The sequence below is a fragment of the Chiloscyllium plagiosum genome, chromosome 5, assembly GCF_004010195.1.
Source record: "Chiloscyllium plagiosum isolate BGI_BamShark_2017 chromosome 5, ASM401019v2, whole genome shotgun sequence".
NCBI lineage: Eukaryota > Metazoa > Chordata > Chondrichthyes > Orectolobiformes > Hemiscylliidae > Chiloscyllium > Chiloscyllium plagiosum.
Genome location: NC_057714.1, coordinates 72,471,200 through 72,493,621, shown reverse-complemented (window position 1 = coordinate 72,493,621; position 22,422 = coordinate 72,471,200). Strand labels below are relative to the sequence as shown.

The 22,422-nt window shown below is 39.2% G+C and overlaps 1 protein-coding gene across 1 annotated transcript in view; it reads right to left on the bottom strand.

Moving 5' to 3' along the window:
- Positions 1 to 22,422, bottom strand: part of crot (carnitine O-octanoyltransferase) — an 85,826-nt gene that overhangs the window by 42,535 nt on the left and 20,869 nt on the right. Inside the window, exons 3-7 of the mRNA XM_043691042.1 lie at positions 15,076 to 15,215; positions 12,983 to 13,107; positions 11,780 to 11,961; positions 8,297 to 8,421; positions 4,683 to 4,791 (exon numbers count right to left, since the gene is read on the bottom strand). Of these exons, the coding sequence (XP_043546977.1) occupies positions 4,683 to 4,791; positions 8,297 to 8,421; positions 11,780 to 11,961; positions 12,983 to 13,107; positions 15,076 to 15,190 (656 nt within the window). The 5' untranslated portion in view covers positions 15,191 to 15,215. The remainder of the gene's footprint in view (positions 1 to 4,682; positions 4,792 to 8,296; positions 8,422 to 11,779; positions 11,962 to 12,982; positions 13,108 to 15,075; positions 15,216 to 22,422) is intronic.

Here is a 22,422-nt window from a genome sequence, read left to right as displayed (position 1 = left end):
GTCAGCTAATCAAAGGAAAGATAGTGATGTTGGCAGGTCATATATGTGCAGAATTGAAGGCGGGGATGGTAAGGGGTAGAACTACCTGTTAAATAGAGGATTAAAAATAAAAACTCATCTCAGGGAATATTCTTCAATTCCTTTTATTTATTGTATAAGTTAAGTAATATAGAAGTTGAAAACATTCCAATATGTCGCTTCAGCAACCTTACAGCCTTGATAAGATATTCTGATTCCCTACAATGTGGAAACAGGCTCTTTGGCCCAACCAGTCCACAACAACCCTCCGAAGAGTAACCCACCCAGACCCATTTCCCTCATGCGCCTAACACAATGGGAAATTTAACATGGCCAATTCACCTGATCTGCACATCTTTGGACTGTGGGAAGAAACCGGAGCACCCGGAGGAAACCCACGCAGACACGGGGAGAATGTGCAACCTCCACACAGACAGTTGCCCGAGGCTGGAATTGAACCTGGTCTGTGAGGCAGCAGTGCTAACCACTGAGCCACCGTGCCACCCCTGTAAAGGTATGTAAAGGTACAAGTATTCTGATGGAAGCAAATAACTAAGAAGCAGCAAATGTGAGTGAAAAAGATCCTGCAATTAAAGGAGTGTGAGGGAGATAGAATCAGTGATTGCATGATCAGCCCCTCACAGATTTTGCCTTTGTTCAACACAGGGAAGATCTTTCTTTAATTGTGCTTTTCATTTTTGAGTGAATCCTTCAAGTATTCTGAGCACTGGTCAGGACATGACCTACTTGCATATTTTGGAAATGCATATTTATATTTATGAACAATATGGAAAAACTAAAGATATAGAATTTTATGGATGCTGTCTGGATTGAAAAGGGTTTTTAACATGTGGTTCTTGGGAATGAGGTCAACAGTTTAATGTATGCTTTGATTGACCTGCTGTGTGCAGAAAGTCAAATCGCTGGAGAAAAGGGCAAGCTGGTTTTAAGGAGGAAAGAGATGGCCCTTGATTGTTGAAAAACCTGGCTTGGGAAAATAGGCTATGGGGCCTCTGTGCAACAGTTCCTCATCAACTGCTTTCCAGACTTGAGTTCTGTTTTCACAGACATAACTCATTGTAAAGGAAGTAAATCAAGCAAGTCTCTCTCTCTCTGGAAACATGATAAAGTCTCCAAACATCAACATTTTTGACTCCTTTATTAAGGGTAAACAAGTAATACAAAAAACGACAGGAGGAGATTATTTAAATACAGGAAATGAATTCAAGACATTATAGGCCAGTTGGCCTGACCTCAGTTACTGCTAAGATTTGAGTTTAGTATTACGGATGAGATTGCAAGATACTTAAACGTTCGTGGTAAAATAGAGCTGAGTCAGTACAGCTTTGTCAGGGGAAGGTCATGCTTGAAAAAGCTGTCTGAATTCTTTGAGAAGGTAACAATCAAATTGGACAAAGGAGAGCCAAGGGATGTGATCTATTTGGATTTCCAGAAGGTCTTAACAAGTTGCTGCATAGGACTCTGCTAAATAAGATAAGAACCCATGGTGTTAGGAGCAAGGTACTGGCATGGATAGAGGATTGGCTGACTGGCCCAAAGCAGTGAGGATAAAGGGGTCTCTTTCAAGGTAGTAGTCAGTGACGAGTTGAGTTCCGTAGGGGTCAGCGTTGGGACCACAACCATTCACATTATATATTACAATCTGGACGAAGGAACGGAGGACATTTTTGTTAAGTTTGCAGATAATACAAAGATAGATGGAGGGACAGATCATGTTCAGGAAGCAGGGAGACTGCAGGAGGTCTTGCACAGCCTAAGAGAGGGCAATCAAGTGGCAGATGGAATACAATGTGGAAGAATGTGATGGTATGCACTTTGGATGGAAGAAGAGATGTAGATTATTTTCTAAACAAGGAAAGACTGCAGAAGTCTGAAGCACAAAGGGAATGAGTCCTAGTTCAGGATGCTCTTAAGGTTAACATACAGATTCAGTTGGCAGTTAGGAAGGCAAATGCAACTTTAGCGTTCATTTCAAGAAGGCTATAACACAACAGCAGGGATGTACTGATGAAGCTGTAAAAGGCTCTGGTCAGACTGCATTTGGAATCTGTATCTAAGGATAGATTGGGTAGCATTGGAGGGGGTCCACAGGAGATTCATAAGAATGATTGTGAAGATGAATAACTCATCATATGAGAAGCAGTTGAGGACTCCGGCTCAATACTTGACGGAATTTAGATGGATGAGGGAGGATCCGATTGAAACTTACAGAATACTGACAGGCCTAGACAGAGTGGTCATGGAGAAAGTTTCTTCCACTTGTGGAAACACCAAGACCCACAGCATTGTCTCAGAGTGAAGGGACAACCCTTTAGAACGGAGATGAGAATGAATTTCTTCAGCCACAAGGTCATGAATCTGTGAAATTCATTCCTGCAGAAGGCTGTGGAGGCCAAATCATTGAGTATACTTAAGACAGATAGGTTCTTGATTGTAAGGCAATCAAAGGTTACATGACAGTGGCAAGTAAATGGAGTTGAGAAACATCGACTAATGGAGCAGACCCAAAGGGCTGAATGGTCTAATTCTGCTCCCATATCTTATGGTCTTACATAAACTAGGATATTAAGGAAAGTAGTTGCAGAATAGTGGACACACTAGCAGTCATCATTCATGTATCCATTGATTCTGGAAACATCCCGCAGGATTGAAAATATGCCAATGTCACCTTTATTCAAAAGGGGAGGGAGAAAAAAAAGAAATTAACTTTAGGCCTGTTAGCTTAACTGACAAACTTATTAGAATTCTTTGAGGTGGTAACATGCAGGATAGATAAAGGGAAAGTAGAAGATGAGATGTATTAGGATTTCCAAAAGGCACTTGAGAAGGTACTGTGCATAAGACTACTTGATAAATTTACAGTCTTTGGTGGAATGGGCAGCATATTAGCATGGGTAGAGGACTGCCTGATTAATAAATAGAGTTGGGATCGGGGGTGGGCATTTTCAGATGGTAAAAGATAAATTACTGGAGTACAGCAAACAGTGCAAGAGACAAATTTCCTTTTTATCTTGCAGTAACCCTACAGCTCATTTTCACCCACTGTGGAGACCCACTACACTGAATTTCATCTCTAATTGCCTTCCTTGTCCCTTTAACCTTTCTTAACGTCTAGCTTGTTTGATAAGATGGGAAGCTGAACATTAATGCGGTGAGTTGAACTGTTATCAAGACAATTAATAAATTATAATCCACCTTAATTCACAACCCAACACTGCTTAGTGAGAAACATGTCACACCACTCAGCAAAAGCATAAAGAGAGATAAGCAAAATGCTCCTGATATCAAGATAGGCTTTGTTGGATTTCTTTTGTGATTTTGTATAAATCTCACCAGAGCATATGCTGCACACTACCCTGTAAGATTCTGTTAATTATCTCTGCAGAGTCTGTTGTCTTTGGTGTTGTGTGTGTTTATTTAGGAAAAGTGATGTGGTTGTAACTTGATACTAGCTTAAATGTTAACCAGTGTTGCACTTGTTTTTACGATTAAGTTGTGTGTTACAATAAGCGGATTATTCAGAGTTCTGAAGCCAGGTGAAAATCTCTTTTATTCATCAACAATAATACAAAAAAGGGAAACAATTGGCCATTTTGGTGACTGAAATCAAACATTTATACATATGGTGCAACTGGAGGAATGGTGGGACTTGTTTATCAGTGCATTCCTCCTGTCATTGTCAGAATGCCTGCAGAATTCCTAGCCCAAGACCTGCTCTTGTACTTACAATATTTATATGGTCAGTTCAGTTAGTTTCGAATTGGAGAGTCATTGGATTTGAAATATTAACTCTGCTTTCTCTCCACAGATGTGCCATACCTGCTGAGAAACCCTAGCAATTTCTTTTGTTTCAGATTTCCAGAATCTGGTGCTGTTAGTTTTATTCACTCAATGCATTTTTCAGCCAAGTACTGTTGAAGTGTAGTTACTGTTGGAGTGTCGGAAACACAGCAGCCAATTTGTGCAGAGCCTCAAAAAGGGCCAGTGAGAAAGCAGTGGAAGAATGTTTGACCTAGGACCACATTCACAAGCTTAGTTCTCCTGCAACAAAGTCCTGACAGGATTGGCCTTCAACAACCAGAACCATCTTCCATTGTGCTAGGTAGGATTCCAATTCCACTCACGTCCCGTTAAATCCTTGATTTAACACTGCCTTGATGTCGAGGGTAGGTCACTTGCATCTCACTTCTGGAATTCACTGTTACTGTCACAATCTTTCAATCTGATTAAATAAAGAGATTGACAGCTTTGCCGCCTGTTCACTCACATTTCAGAAGTCCAGTTTTCGTTGCTGTCCCATTATCAACCCGTACTAGCAAGTCACCACCCAAGCAATTTTACAAATCTAAACATGTAATACAAGTCTAACTATCAGCAGTAACTTTTAAAATAGTTAGAATAGTAATTTTTTTAAAACTCGAAATTCTGCAGAAGCTTGAGCATTTTCATATCTTCAAGTTACATTGTAAATGGAAGCCTGTGTTTTGGATCTTTCATTGCCTTTCTTCTGGGCATTAATCTTGTCCACATGCACATGTACTGTTTAACACGTGCGCTTTAAACTTCCGTATCATTTTCAAAATTTTGTAACATTTATTACAACATTTTCATTATTTATAATGTAAGAAAAAGCAGATAAAAACCTGAAAAGTTCGGGTGGTGTTAAGATGTGATGGTCATACTCAGTATCAAAGATAAATACTCGCCCGCGACACAGAACCACTAAATGGGAGGGGCATGGTCCTTCAGCTTCTATAAAGATTAAATGGAGCATTTTAATCATTATTCTTTTATCAATGTTAAGAATCACCAAAAATACTGCTTTCATAAAAGCAACATGCCACAACTAGGATCTTAAACATACACAAACAATTTAGCAGTAAGTCAACATATCATATGCTGCATGTGCACAGTTTCCTCATTTTTGCTGGCGGAAACTCTTTCCTGCATTAGAAATAGAATCATTGAAGTTTGGCATACAAAAAGGATCAATTGGCCCTTCCCAGATCTCACAACAATATAGCAACTTAATCTTGATACAAGCCTTTAATCCGCCCCTTACTGAGAGGGTCCTTTTCTACTATTTACCTCTGTCACTATAATAAGTGTTCCGGACCAGGCTAGACCCCCTCAAAACATTTCAAGAAAGTAGCCCAGACCCTAACTTTGCTAGTTGTTTTAAGCAGGTGTAACTTGGATATTCCAGGAGGGATGCAGCTGGCTAATCTAGATTTGAACAAAACAGAATTTATTTACAAGATTACCAAATGAAACACAAACAAAAGAGGACAGAATACAGAATGACTTAACCTATCTGAAAACCAAACAGATTATAGCAATTTAATGAAGCTGTTCCCAATACTTGTAATAATTCCCATAAACACCCCTTGGCACAAAAGGTAAAATCAATAACAGGGTCTTAAAGGAGAGAAGTCATAGAGAGGGAGAGTCAGCATGGACCTGCTTCTTTGAGTCCAGCATCTTCAAAACTGTGATTGCTTTTAGTGAATAGCTAGACTGCTAAAACCAAATCAAACCAGAGAAAAGCTGAGCTGGGAGAATTGACCACTCCCTTTCCATTGTACAAGGGTTTTTTTTAAACTTGAAAGACTTTTTCCTGAGGCAGTAGCAGTTAGCTATAATCAAACTGGCCCTAAAACCCATCAGAACCCGTGAGTTTTATGACCTCTCTGAAAAAAAACCCAAGGACAACATAACCTTGTTAAAGGAGCAGCATCATCACACAAGCAACAGAAGTTGTAGATGCACTGGTAGTAATCTTCCAAGAACCCTTAAGACTGTGGAAAAATCCCAGACGGCCAGAAAACAAAGTAATTCCCATATTCAAAAAGGGGCCAATTAGCTAAACATCGGCCATTGGGAAAAGTTTAAGAGTTTATTATAAATGTATGTAATAACAAAGCACCATGAACCAGACAAAAACAGGCACAGTTTTTCATGAAGGGGAATTCATGCTGGAAAATTTATTAGAATTATTTCAGGAGATAACAAACAGGATAGATAAGGGATAAATCAGTAGGATGTAACATGTGAATTTCAAAAAAAACTACTTAAGGTAAATGCCACACTATTAGGGGAAGCATATTAGCATGGACAGATGATTGGCTAATTAACAGATCATAGACAGTTAGGATCAAGAAGGCATTTACAGGATGGAAACCTATCACTAGTGATGGAATGCCGGCACCCTAATTATTTACAATATATATTAATGACGTGGATGAGTGCTATTATCAAATTTGCAGATGCCACAAAGAAAAAAGCACAAGTGGTGCAAATGACACAAGGAGTCAACAGAAATATGGTAGGTTGTGAGAGTGGGTAAGAAGTTGGGGGATGGAATATAATGTGGGAAAATGTATGAAGTTATGCACTTTGGCAGGAAAAAGATAACATTCAAATTCAGTAGGTAATAGGGAAGGCAAATGGAGCCAACAGTCTTTCTTTTATATTATAAAGTGAATGGAGTTTATAAGCATCAAATGGCAGGTCCAGAGATCTTTTACTAGTTAATCCTGGATATGGAGGGTTTTTTTTTAAATGAGGGGAGGCTCAATGGAGTTTAGAAGAGTAAGAGACCTTACTAAACATATAAAAATGAGAGGGGATGTTACTGAAACACAAGTTTCTCAGAAGGTTTGACAGTCTAGATACTAAGAATGGTTTCATCTGTGGGAGAGATAAAGACCAGAGGGTACAACGTCAGTGTAAGGGATTGCCCATTTCAGGCAGAAATAAGGAGGAATGTTTTTCTCCAAGAGGACAGTGAATCTGTGGAACTCAACTAGAGATCTGTAGACTACAGGTTGTGAAGTACATAAAAACTCAAATAAACAGATATTTAATCAGGGAACCAAGTTATGTGAAAAAGGCCAGAGATTGGAGTAGAGGATTATCAGAACAGCCATGATCTCACTGAACAGCAGAGCTGACTCGATGGGCTGGATAACCTACTTCTGCTCCTACATTGTATGGTTCTAAGGATTCTGCTTCCAGGAGACCTTCAATGTCTTAACAATATTTTGTTATTAAAAGGATATCTTCAGGGAATTAGATGTAATGCACCATGGAACTACTTCTATTTCAATTTAAATGAAGATTTATTAAATCTGGTCTCCATCAGTATCAACCTTCCAGTTCAATCTTCCATAGCCTTTCCAATTTCTTCCTTTTGAAAAACTGTGTATCAGGCTGGTCACTCAACTGAGTTTTCCAACTTCCTATGGAAGCTTTTAAACTGCTTTGAATAATTCTTTAGATAGTTCTTCCACAAAATCCTGCAATTGATGAAGGCTTGTTTTGGATCACAGCTGATAGATTTAGTCAAGATCACTTCGGTGGAAACAGACAGCAATTCTGGCATGGTAGGCTGTGTCCATGCTCAACATCTCTACTACTGCAGATGGCTTTTGGGAGAATTTGGAAGTTTGAAATAGTCAGTAATAAAGACTCAGGTAAGTTTGTGTCACTCTACTTTTCAATACGTAACCTCTGAACAATTCTTTTAAAATCTTGTTTCATTTTGATTTAAAATAAGTGTATTGCTTGTCCTTAGCATGGTTTTATTAATAATGATTTGCAAGGCTATTTTCATAAAGTTTACAAGAACAAACATAAATGCTCAGAGCAGGGGTAGGCAACTCAGCACCTCAAGTCTGCTCCACCATTTGATGCGATCGTGGCTGATCTTATCTCACCTTCAACTTCACTGTCCTGCCCACTCCTCATAACCCTTCAACCCATTACTAATTAAAAGTCTGTCTATTCCTCAAATTTATTCAATTTCCCAGCATCAATCCACAGATTCACGACCCTATAAGACACAGAATTTTTCCTCATATCTATTTTAAATTTGTTACCTTTTATCTAAAACTAGTAACTCTCATTCTAGATTGCCACACAAAGGGGAATATCCACACTATGTCCCCTGTATCCATCTCCTTTAACATCTTATATCTCTCAATTAGATGAATTCATAATCAATTCATCATAATAGACATGCTGTTAGGAATTGTACATATCTTTGGAACAGAGTTCATTAATGTTATAAATCTGTAACTTTTGCTCTTGACATTTAAAATTGTGGTACCTATTGTTTTTAATTTGTCTTATAACAATATGTTCACAGTGCCACCTACAGGCAACATTTTCAACATCTGAAGACCATTTCTACGTAGAACATAAATAATCTGATCCTAGCCTGCTACTGTAATGATTATGTCAACAAAATAATTACCTGTCTTAAAGCAGCTGACAAGGGAATCTCTGGTTACTCCAGGTATTTTGCAGGTACAGTATAACATCCGAAACTGGTCCATGTCTAATGGAACACTACCAGCTTTGTGTACAGCCAAACGTTGTCTACGAGAGAAAAATAAACAAAATGATAATTAACTTTCACACCTAGCGTAAACAACTGCATTGACAAAATGACTAGCACTAAACAGTTCACAAAGAACCTCTACATCAAGTCACCAGCATAGCTTCTACTACCCAAATTAAAATTACTTGTGCCATTTTACAAAAGCCAGTTCGTACTTTCCTCATTTATAAATTTTATGCTGTAAACATACAATGGCTCCCATAATACTTTGCCCAAGGATAGACATCTAACAAAACAGAGATGAGTAGATGAGCTGAAGATTCTGAAGGAGGCAGTCAAAGACAGACGAAGATCAACTGGAACTATTTTAAAATGTTACTTGGCTGAGAAAAAGGAGTGACTTGTCTGACGAGTCTGGTAATGTAGTTAAGGTTTTTCTTGTCTTTAAATTTTAATATAGTATATAAATTGATAATATAGTCAGTAAAATATATAATACGTAACTTAAGTAAATGAAAGTGAATAATGTAAAAATTAAAACCCATTAATAATTGCACCTCAGGTGCTGTTTCGAGGCTGCAGCCTGATACATAGAAAGATGGTTGTGGTTGTTGGAGGTCAGTCAGCTCTGCTCCAGGATACCTCTGCAGGAGTTCCTCAGAGAACTTATGCCCAACCGTCTTCAGCTGCTTTATCAATGACCTTCCCTCCACCATAAGGTCAGAAGTGAGAATGTTCAGCACCATTTGCAAATCCTCAGACACTGAAGCAGTCCGGGTCCAAATGCAACAAGATCTAGACAATATCTGGGCTTGGGCTGACACGTGGTAAATAACATTTGCGCCACACAAATGTCAGGCTATGACCATCACCAGTAAGAGACAATCTAACCACTGCCCTCAGATGTTCAATGGTGTTATTATCAATGAATCCCCCACTCTCAACATCCTGAGTTATTAATGATCAGAAACCCAACTGGACTCACCACATAAGTGCAGCAGCTACAACAACAGGAGAGGGGCTAGGAATATGCAGCAAACAACTCACCTCCTTACTTGCCACAGCCTGGCCACCATCTACAATGCACACGTCAGGAGCATGCTGGAATACTCCTCACCTGCCTGGATGAGTGCAGCTCCAACAACACTCAAGAAGCTTAACACCAACTAGGACAAAGCAGCCCACTTGATTGGCTTTGCATCCACAAGCATTAACTCCCTTCATCACCGTCGCTCAGTAGCAGCAGTGTGTGCTATTTACAAGACGCACTGCAGAAATTCCCCAAAGATCCTCAGAAAGCACCTTCCAAACTGACGTCCAATTCCATCCAGAAGGACAAAGGCAATATATACATGGGAACATGACCACATTCAAATTCCCCTCCAAGCCACTCACCATCCTGACTTGTTAATATATTGCCGTTCCTTCACTGTCACTAGGTCAAAATTCTGGAATTCTCTCCCTAATGACATTGTGAGTCAAACCACAGCAGGTGGACTACAGCAGTTCAAGAAGGCAGATCACCACCACCTTCTTAAAGGCAAGTAGGGATGGGCAATAAATGCCAGCAACACCCATATCCCACAAAACAAATTTTAAAAAGATCTGATAGCAATTACAGAGACATGACTATAAGATAACAAGGATCCATTCCTGAATGTTGTGGGCTATATGATATTGAAACCAATTTAAAAGCTAGGTAAAAAAGGAGAGATAGCACTGTTAATCAACGATGGCATTTGTGCAGTAGTCAGAGATTATCTTTGCTCAGGAGAACAGAAATGTAGAATTGGTTTGGTGAGATGAGGAATAGCAGGCGAAAGTAGTCACTAGTAGGAGTAGTCTACAGGCCCACTAACAAAAACCACAATGTGGCACAAACCACACAAAACAAAACCCTTTGTGCTTGTGATAATGGGACTTTAATAATCATGGGTGATTTTTAATTTATATTTATACTAGAAAACTCAGATTGTCAGTAATAGCCTCGATGAGGAGTTCATGGACTGCTTTCAAGATTTTTTTTTAGAACACTACTCTTTGGAACTGCCCAAAACATTTCACTGCATTTTTCATGTAAAAGTACACGTGACAATAAATTTCCATTCTATTCTATTCTACTTTTTAAACCTAATAGTGGTAACTGTGGTTGGCCATGCAAGTTGAGCTACCTAAAGTGAATTGCTATGCAGAGGAGCTCTATTATCCGAATTTCGGATTATCTGGCAAGGTCCCGTTGCTTGGCTAAACTGTGTTATCGGGCATTCAATTAGCCCAACGAAATACTCTTTGCCCGTGTCCTTTGGAAAATCTAGGTTGCTCTATACTATGTGAGGGACTGGATGAATACAAGCATACTGGTAGATATTTTAGGGAATACTTCAGAATAGATATATTTCTACCATAATGAAGAAAATCTAAAAAGGGAGATCCACCAAGTGCATTTACTTGAGGATAAGAAAGGCACCAAACTTGAGGAAAAAGCTTATCTATGAGTGCTGAATAAATGTTGTTCAGAACGTAAAGAATGGCAGAGAATGACTGAAAGGTTAATGAGGATGAAACTAGAGTCTAACAGGAAGGTAGGCAGAATGTAAAAACAGATAAGTGTTTCTTCGGTATTTCAAAAGAGAGAAAATGTTACAGGAGTCTTGGAACAAAGAGGAGAAGAAATTTTCTTCCCTCAGAGGACTGTACAATTTTGGAACTCTCCACCTCAAAATATGTTTAGACACAGAGGAATAGGCTCTTGCTAAACTGGGGAAGTCAAAGTTTAATTGGGGCATTTGGGAATGTGAAATTCTAAACACAAACAGGCCAGTCATGATTTTAGTCGATGATAGAGTAAGCTAAAAGGCCAAATGGTTTACTTCTAGTCCTAATCATATGTTTGTGAAATATACAAATCCATTAATTAACGATTGACTGTTTTTGAAATAATATATTTTTAACAAATCCAATGCAAGCTATCCATTGACAAGTTCTATAAACGTTTAAAGTGCACTAGAGCAGTAAAAGGAGGAAGTTGATAAACACTTGTGAAATGTAAAATAAGTACTGCATATGCACGTTTGAGATGCAAAGTACATACTGTTAGCTTTGGAATGATGGAACAATTCAGGTATAAAAGACAAAACTGACCTCAAATCAGGAGTACCAAAATCCAAAAGATGTCATTTAGATCCAAATTTTACAAGCACATATCAGTACAATTCCACTGATTAAGCAGCCAGTGGCACTGGAAAATGTTGTTAAATACTCTTTAAATTACCTCATATGCTCCAAAATTGCATTTACATTTCCTATGTAATCAGAAACAAGATTGTAATTTATTTTCTTCTAAATTTTAGGAAAAGATATGCATTACATCTTTCAATGGCATAGAAATCATCTCACTTTCGAAGTAGTTTCCAAAACTGCAGCATGTAGAAGACAGCAATAGCAGTTCGTTCAAGCTGAGTGCCTTCTTTTGGCAGCCAATAATGTTCTAAGTAGGGTGCAGGACCTCCAAAGTTTACATTCAACATTGACGGCATGCGGACATCCAGGTAGGCACTGAGAAGCCACCAATCCTCAAGCTGACCAAAAGACATAGAAGAAAATTATGACGATTGTTCTAAAATCTAACATAAAAAAAATACATTCTCACAAGAAAACATTGCCAATTACAACAAAATAATCTATGCTGTACATTCATCTGAAGGAATGTTGCAGCATTTTATCCAGAAGACACACAATTAACTTGTAAATTCATTGAATTCCTGCATACAAATGTAACAGTATAAGATATTCCAATGCTTCTCAAAGCTTTAAGAACCATTTTCTATATAATAAAGTGTACATTTTTTTGTTTCTGGGCATACAAAGAAAGCACAGGTCATCTATGTGAGGTCCCATACATATGGATGACAAAGTTCTCAGGTTTAGACTGATTACTACAAAACACCACTTGTCTCCACACAGTAGAAGATAATATGACAGCAGTACAGAGCCCCCTTGTTGTGAAACCCCGAGGTAGAATTATTCTCAATATTTGTGATCAATTGTAATATTAGGACAGACCTCCATCATCTCAGGTAAAAGTACAAGCTTTAGGCAATGCTAACCTTGGCATGCAAAGAAAGGGAATTTTAAAACAAAAATGAAGGCTCTCAGAACAAACACATGCATAGGAATGTGATGGGAAACAGCAATGCCGCAGAACAAAGAGGTAGATTTTTAATCCTCCATACAAATGAATTCATAATCACAACAAGATTATTGAGGAGTGGAGTCAAAAGGAGACTGTCAGTCATTACTCAGGCTGATTTCAAATGCTTCCTAACAATCTTTCTGAAAAAGCACAAGATAACCCTGGAATATCAGTCATCTTTTAGGGTGTAGATAATTCACAATACTAAACCGAGAAAACAAAAGACAAAATATACCTTCTAAATATAGAAATATACATTAAAATACACAATCTTCCAAAAACATAAGAAAAGCAACTACATTCAAATAAAAAAAAAATCTGCAGACAGCAAAAAGTAAATTTGATGAAACCAACCAACTACACTACTTAATTATATTAATACCAACAGCATCTGAACTCCTGCTTACCCAGTTTCTCCTAACTTTGGCCCTCTCCAGAAGTTTTTGATGCAGCTGCTTACCAATCCCTTCTCCAAATGTTTTAACAATTTCTGTACTTCTTTGAAGTTCTTCTTCATTCAAAAATGGCTTCACTAAAACAATTTTTAAAAAATTCAACTTTTATAATGACAACTAAATAATATTGTCAAACCTACACAGACTCTAACAGGTTTTCACTAATTTCATGACATAAAATGTAACATGAAAAACATTGAGACATCGCTACTGTAAACTTAGAAGCTGAAATATGAAGATTCCCAGGGACAAAAGTCTTTTTTTGAAATAATCAACATTTTCTATATGGCAGATGTGGCACAATGTAATGAAATATATCTAGAATAAATAGAATTGAGAGGATGAAACATCTACAAAAGATGAATATCAGGCTCAAAATTCAAACACTTGTAACAATATCTAGTTGAGCACTGATGAACATTAAAAGGATCAAATTTTACGGCTGCAACATACCCGTTCTAATAAAATAAAGCGAAAAGCAAAATGGAATCCCCCCAAAATTTTTGTACAACAGCCTGTGGTAATAACCCATTTCATCTGAACAGCCACTGTCTATAAAATTGAACAAAGCATGATAAAATTCAAGAATGTAAAACAATCAACATCTCCCATGTGCCAAAAACTTAAGGTATTATTTCAGTTTGGAGGAGTTATTCAATTTTAAAGTCAGGTAAAATGTTGTAATGTACAGTCATGACAACATTCTGAAAATATTTGTTTCTGGCTTTCTTTTCCTGTTATGGACAAACAATGATTGAGGGAGTAAAAAGAAATCGCTGATGTGTTGACATTAATGCCAAAACTTTAATTTTACTTCCTGACTTAAGGAAACATAACCTTTAAACATGTTTTAAAGAAGAGTTAAATTAGTGCCAGTTGTCAGGCTTTTCTACTCTCTCTTCACTGTTACAAGAATCAGCTAGCACAACGGATGTGTGTCTCGCAAGAGATTTCAGCCTCTTTAAGTACAGAAATGTAACTGCAGTGGGAGATATCCAGCTCAAAACTAACCAATCGTTTTTGATTAGGATGAAGTCCAATAATCAGTCTTATCAAAGTCCACTTTTATTACTGTAAGCAAAAATAGAGGTTTATAAAATCATCAAGGGCATGGATAGGATAATAGATGTCTTGGGGGAGTCCAGAACTAGAAGGCATAGGTTTAGGGTGCGAGGGGAAAGATATAAAAGAGACCTAAGGGGCAACGTTTTCATGCAGAGGGTGGTCCAAGTATGGAATGAACTGCCAGAGGAAGTGGTGGAGGCTGGTACAATTACAACATTTAAAAGGCATCTGGATGGGTATATGAATAAGAAGGGTTTGGAGAGATATGGATCAGGTGCTAGCAGGTGGGACTAGATTGGTTTGGGATATCTGGTCGGCATGGACGAGTTGGACTGAAGGGTCTGTTTCTGTGCTGTACATCTCTATGAGATATCAAGAAGGGCTGGTGAGTGTTGTTAAATGGCCTGTGAACATTCATTATCCATACTCGAATGGTGACATCCACAAATCAATGGCATTTGTTGAACAGATGCCAGCTCGAGTCACTATCACTATGACAAGAGATGCAGAAAACAAGAGGGCAGGGGAAAATTAAATCCCCACACTTGGGAACAAAAATCAAAACTTTGTCATTGCAAAATATGAAGGATAAAATATATTGATAAAAATATTCTTTCTAACGAACATTAAAATTCAACTAAATTCTTGCATAACTATTTAGTCCTGCAGAAGAGCTTATGCTCAAAACGTTGACTTTCCTCCTCCTCAGATGCTGCCTGAACGGCTGTGCTTTTCCAGCACCACACTCTTCGACTCTGATCTCCATCCTCTGCAGTCCTTACTTTCTCCTACTTAGTCCTGCATGCCAAGTATCCCATTTAGTTACTGACAGACATCTGATAAGTTTAATTAGTCCAATCTACAAAACATTTCTCCATTAAAACATTTCTTTTGACTACAAAAGAGACTCAACTGCAATTTAGACATTACAAAGAGTTTTCTGACAGTCTACAATGATGATAATGATGATGATACAGTACCTGCATCTAAATACTTCATCAAAGATTCCTCAAGAGAGGGAACAGGTAATGGAGGTAGTGAGTCCTGGTATTGAAATGTACGCTCTTCATTTGATTCAAACATCTGATTTTCCATTTTTTTTTAAAAATTGAGATATCACCTTATATCAGATAAAAACAAAAGAAAACATGGAGTTAGGAAAATATATTCAATCTATAAAGACCTTTTCCATAAATGAAGTCTAATATACATTGACATTGTACCTCATGATTAACTATTTGCCCTATATGACAATTTCCTGTACAGCTTTGACTCTTCTGACCTACCCAATAATAAGGGGTCAGGTGGGGAGGAAAGAGTGCACAAAGGCATGACGAAGGTGGTTTCAAAGGTAGAAATTAGATATAATACATTATTATTAAAACATAATTTTTGGCCTTCTCTGATTCTCTCCAAAACATCAGCTGCTCGTCCACTATAGGAAGCAGAGAACAAGCGTAATCCTCAGTCAGAGGAATAATGTGCTCATATGAATTTTTTTTCCTAGCTGTAAGAATTAGTAAAAAAAGTCAAAGCCAAAGCCAAAGATGAAATTTTAAATTAGTACAACTCATTGGCATGTATGAATTCAGCAGTGTTAGGGTGGTAGTGGAAAATGAATCCCTTGTTTAGAGAGGACCGGAGTTGCATGGCTGTAGATTATGTTTGACCTAGAGGAGGATATTGAAGAACGCATTCCATCAAATCAACATTCAAAGCAAAGCTGTACAAATTGAACATATACCAGTGCTGTTCACATCGTTTTATTACACAGACTTACTTTTTCAAAACAGCGTGGCTACATGCAATCCCTACAATACCAGCCTCTGTGGAGAAGGACAACCTCCAATAATAGTTCAGGGGCTTGACAATGGTTAGTCAGACCCTGAGGTGAGTCAGTGTCAGAATGCTCTCCATGCAAGGGGTGATAAACAGTGTCTGTCAGCTCTTAAATCTTTTATTCCAGGAGGAAATAGGGCTGGGAGGCAGGTGTTAAGGGGAGATGAAAACGGCTGGTACAGTTGATGGTTTTGGGGCAGATAGAGATGTGGTCTCATTTCCCCCCTCAGTTGAAGCAAAATGCTCAGAGACACAGAGTAATTTTACCTACTTCATCTTTACTCTGGGCCCTGGAGGGAGAGATAACAATCACTCATATGCACACAGACATGCGATCTCCGTCTTCTCTCTCGAACAGCAGTTTCTTAATGAATTATATAGTCATTTTACAAGAAGGGGCATCCAGATAAGGCAATATACATATTGATTTGGTGACCGTTAGAACCAGTGAGTGTCAATAGTAGAGATTAAGCCATCTCTGTAACACAGTGTATGTTCTCAACCTTAATTGACTTTAATAATGAATACTTTTCACCTTGTTAAACTAACCTTACATACTGAATGCTTCCAATATTGTTAAATGGCTCTCCATAATAAATGCTTTTCCATCTTGTTAACCCACTATCCTTGCCTCCAAGACCCCATTGTTAACTATAGGTTCTTAGCTGATCTGAGTCATGCTCAGATGAACATCTTGTTTCACAAAACTCAGAACATAATTCTTTCCTGAACTGCTCCTCCTGAAGATCATGGACCTTCTACCTCATGTGCTGGGCATTCCTGCAGAAGGCTGAGACTGCTTTAACCTAGGTGGCAAGGTCAGATCAGACAGGCTTGGTCTGCTGCCGTGGCCTCTGTTTCTGGTCATGGGGTTAACAAGAAGTCTCACCTCTGCACCAACTCATCCTGTAGGGCCTCCAGGTTCCGATCTGCAAAGCAGGGTATCAATCTCCCCCAATCTGCTATTCTCAGCCAGACTTGAGAAATGGAGCGGCGCTGCTTCAGACTGACAGCACCTGGTGGTGCACAAAGGGTTTTTAAAGATGGGATTGGTGCAAGGGTTGCTGGTGAATTCTGGGATATATGGTAAGATTGGACTGAAATTGGATATGAGGGATACTATAGGAATGGATAGATAGTTAATGAGATGCATTTAGTAAAATAAAGCGAGAAAACCTACTTGGCCTCATGACGAAAATCCCTCCAAAAAAACTTGGTGGAACTCACACTTAGCCAAAAAAGGAAAAAGATTCAGCATATTATTTCTGTTGACAATACAGTTGGTACTTAGAAGGCACATCTTTCATACAATTTACTGAAGAACCTGACAATGGAAACTGAAGATTCAGCAGAGGCTTGAAATTTAATTCTGTTAGTGGACAAGGGGTTGGAACATTCAGACGTAAATTAGAATGGGTATCAAATAAGAAACAGATTTGGGATAAAAATTTCCAGGTTCAAACCATTATTGGGACTTCAATTATTCATGATCTATATCAATAGTAGCAGTATCTATAAGATGCACTGCAGAAATTCAACAAAGGTCCTAAGATACCACCTACCAAACCTACAACCACTTCCATCTGGGAGGACAAGAGCAGCAGTTACATGGCAATACCACGTACTGCAAGTTCCCTCCAAGCCACTCACTATCCTGCCTTGAAAATATACCACCATTTCTTCACTATCAAAGGACCTGGGTTCGATCCCACCCTTAAGTGACTGTCTATGTGGAGTTTGCATATTCTTCCCATTGTCTGTGTGGGTTGTATTTTTTGAGTAGTTTGAAAGATCTTGAATTGGACGGCTTACAGATGATGTTGGAACAGTTGTTAATAAATTATTCTGGAAAGCTCCGGCCAGTTTAAAACAAAATGATTGATGTGTAAAAATCTCTCAATCTTATCTCTAAAATGTTTCATTCCGTTTCAGCCAAAGTTGCCTTTTTCATTATTTTTCCCCATTTGAGCACCACACTACATTAAATATAGCTCAAATATCAGTATGTCTGTCTGTTGAGACAGTTAAGCGGCTAATTTTTTAATAAATATTTTTATTGAAAACCTTTTAAAATCTTTTACAAAACATTTATGTACGAAGAAAAACACCATCAAAACAGAAAAAAGGCAGTACAAAAAAAGGCCATAACACAGTACCATTGTTAATAAATGACTTACTATTCTATCCGAACAAACATATCTACTTAAACTACAAGCATATTAAATAAATACTAACTTAAACTAAATTCAAATAACTTAAATTAAATAATATCTCACTACTTTATTCTATCTCACTCATCACATCTCCATTGAGGCTCCCATCCCTGGGAGTATCATCTACAGTACACGTATTCTTTATCCCCCTGTCTCTTCCTCCGGGGCCCCACAGTCACCCATACCGATTCCCACGGTTATACCACAGCCCTGATTAATATTGCTGGTAAGTCAGCATCCATATAATTTAAAGAGGGCCGCCATGTCTTGTAAACCTGTCGTTTTGTGAGTAGTCTTGGGGGAGATGCTCCCTCACCAGCCTACGCCACCCCATAAGACCTGGTGGTTTTTCTGACGTCCAGTTCACCAGAATGTTCTTCCTCGCACAGTGGGTAAGAATATTACACAATCTCTTCCTGTGTTTCCCCAGAGAGGGCAAATTTGGCAACCCCTAAAGAAATACTGATCCACGTTAATTTCAATCCCCAGGATGACCTTTAGCTCTCTTACTATAGCACTCCAGTATGCATGACCAGTAACAGTGTGTCAGAGTGCCTATACTAAGTTTACATTTGGGACAGCCTGATGATACTCCTCTCTTGAACTTAGCTAGCCTCACTGGCGCCATATGAGCCCTGAGCAGGATCTTCAATCGCATGACCTGCGCTCTGTTACACACTGAGACTTTCCTTACATTCCCCAGATGTCTTCCCATACCTCAGATGAAATATCCTCTCCTAACTCTTGATTCCACATTCTACAGAGTCCTTCCATGTCCCCCAGGGCACTATCTTTCTATAAATGATATGAAGTAGTGAGTGAAAGAGCTCCCGTACATCGGAGTATTCTTTTCTCCACGTCTGATTTGTAACACTGAACCAGGAGCGTGGTCTTCCTCTTTATGTAGTCCTTTATCTGGTAATATCGGAAAAGGTGCCTATTTGACAATCCATATTTCTGACTTAACTGACTAAATGACATCAGGGCCTCCACTTCAAATAAGTCTCCCAGACAGGAGATTCCCTTATTCTCCCATGCCTTAAAGCTGGAGTCCATTGTCCCTGGTTTAAATCCTTGGGCTCCCACCAAAGGAGTAAATGGCGAGGTCTTAGATCAATTGTCTTCGTCTTGCCTCATTATCCTCCAGGCTTTCACCGTATTTAAAATAATTGGACTTTTACACTGCTGGGTCATGGATTTCATCTTGTCCAAGAATAATAAATTAATTAAAGGACATCTTGACTGCGAGGCTTTAATATCAAGCCAAATCGATTCCGAACTCTCCCTTACCCAGTCACCAACATATGTTAACAGAGCACTTATACGGTATTTCTTCAAATCCGGAAGATCCACCCTCCCTCAGCCTGCAAAAGCTGCAATTTAGTGAATTTGATTAGAGGATGCCTGTGGCATCAAATAAAGGACCCTAACCAACCACTGAGCCTCTGTAACACTTGTCTAGGTGACAACAATGGAAGCATTCTCATGGGGTACAGCAGCCGGGGAAGAACATTCATTTTAATCAGGGGTATTCAGCCCAACCATGATAACAGTAACCCCTCCCACCGCTGCAAATCCTGTTTTATCCTCTCTAGTAGGTGTATATAGTTAACTTTGTACAGTTGGTGGAAGAAAGCAGTAATAAAAATTCCCAAATACAAAAAACCTTTTGGTGACCATCTAAATGGGAATTGCATTCCATCCTTCAGATTAGGCACCTCCACTAATCCCCCTACGGGCATGGCTTCCGACTTTGTAAAACTAATGCTGTAACCCGAGAAAACACCACATGAATTAATTCAGTCGAGAAACAGACTTCTCCAGATTGGCCAAAACTAAAAGGATGTCGTCAGCATATAGGGTGATCATATGCTCCCCAATTCCCATCTTTGGTGCTACTATTTCAGGATCCCTCCTGATAATTTCAGCTAACAGTTCAATCGTCAAGGTAAATAATAGCGGTGATAAAGGACACCACTGTCGACTACCTCTTCCAATATTAAAGTTATTTGACTTAATACTGTTTGTAATGACTGCCACCTTAGGATCATTATATAGTACTGCTACTCATTGGGCAAAAGATCCCCCCAAACCAAAGCGGTTTACGACCTCAAATAGATACGGCCATTCTATCCGATCAAACACCTTTTCTGCGTCTAGGGAGACCACAAAACCTGAAATCAATCTTTGCTGGCATACTTGTACAGTGTTCAGTACTCTCCTAATATTGTTGGAGGAGCTAAGGCCCTTAACAAAACCTGCCTGGTCTTCTTTTGTAATATGGGGCAGGACCTTCTCCAACCTCAGAGCCAGCACCTTGGATAGAATTTTGAAATCTACATTCAACAGTGAAATTGGTCAATATGAAGCATATTCTTCGGGGCCCTTCCTCTTTAAAATGAGGGAGATATTTGCCTCCCTAAGAGAAGGCGGCAGACAATCCTGTGTATAAGAATAGTTGCACATCCGCTAACATGTTTATGAATTCCTTATAGATGAGGATGGTACGGTGGCTGAGTGGTTAGCACTGCTGCCTGACAGCACCAGGGTCCTGGGTTCAATTCCAGCAGACTCTCCCTGTGTCTGCGTGGGTTTCCTCCGGGTGCTCCGGTTTCCTCCCCACAGTCCAAAGATGTGCAGGGTCAGGTGAATTGGCCATATTAAATTGCCTGTAGTGTTAAGTAAGGGGTAGGCCATGCTAAATTGCCCATAGTGTTAGATGCATTAGTCAGAGGGAAAGTGGGTCTGGCTGGGTTAATCTTTGGAGGATCGGTGTGGCTTTGTTGGGCTGAAGGGCCTGTTTCCACACTGTAGTAATGTAATCAAAAAAATGCAGTTGGGAATCTATCTGACCCCAGTGCTTTGCCACCCTGGAGATGCCTTATTGCTTCCTGTACCATTACAGGCACGATCAAAAAGGGAAGCCTGCTCCGTACTTATATTGGGGAGGTCCAGATTTTCAAAAAAAGGACTGCATTCCCATTGTATTGTGTTTGCCCCCTTCCGACCAATATAGCATTGCAAAGTATTCCCTAAACCTAGCATTGATCTTTTTCAATTCACGGGTAATCATACCAGCCTTCTCCCTAACAGATGTAATAGATTGGGAAGCTTTTCTCCTCCTAGTCAAATAAGCCGGATATCTACCAGGCTTAAGTCCAAATTCAAACAGTTTTTGTTTGGCAAAGGAAACCTCTTTTTTAGCCACTTGTGTGTGCATTGAGTCAAAAGCAGCCTGGAGCTGTGACCCACTGAAGCTTCAGCACTGATGGCCTATTATAATGTTTTCTCAGTTACCTTCAGCCGGGACTCCAGCATCTGTTGCTGTTCCTCCCTCTGCCTCTTTCTAGTCATCGAATATGAAATGATCAGATCTCGTAAATTTGCCTTAGTGGCCTCCCAAAGCATTGCCAGATTACTAGCTGTACCTGAATTGATATCCCAAAAGGCCCTGAACTCTCTTGTAATAAATTCGACAAATTTGCTATCCCCTAACAAAAATGGATCCATGCACCAGTAATGTGCATCCATTCCACTACGCTTGGTTTTAACATTTAAACACACTGGCGCATGATCTGAAACAGTTATATTCCCAATTTTGCATGTCAATGTTCTGTCCAAATCGTCAGTTGGCATAAAAAAATGTCAGTTCACGTATGGCACTTGTGTGGGTTGGAATAGAACGTGAAGTCTCTTCCATTAGGGTGGAGGTACCTTCACACATCCACTAGTCCCAACTCATCACACAGGTCCACCAACTGTTTAGACTGCGCTGGCATACCTGCCAGGCCTTTTGGCACCCTGTCTATTTCTGGATCTATAAGGCAATTGAAATCCCCTCCTATAATCATACGACGAACCTCAAGATTCATTCATTTAACCATTGCATCAATTAGAAATTTAAGAGGGTGCACAAGGGGACAATATACATTCAAAATGGCTTACTCTTCTCAATTTATTCAGGCTTTAAGAATGATAAACCATCCATGGCCATCCTTAACCTGCTCTGTTACCTGGGAAGGGAGTTTTCTTCTCATCAGTATAGCCCCTCCTCTACTCTTAGAGTCATAGAGTCATCAAGACGTACAGCATGGATACAGACCCTCCGGTCCAACCCGTTCATGCCGACCAGATATCCCAAACCAATCTAGTCCCACCTGCCAGCACCCGGTCCATATTCCTCCAAACCCTTCCTATTCATATACCCATCCAAATGCCTCTTAAATGTAGCAATTGTACCAGCCTCCACCACATCCTCTGGCAGCTCATTCCATA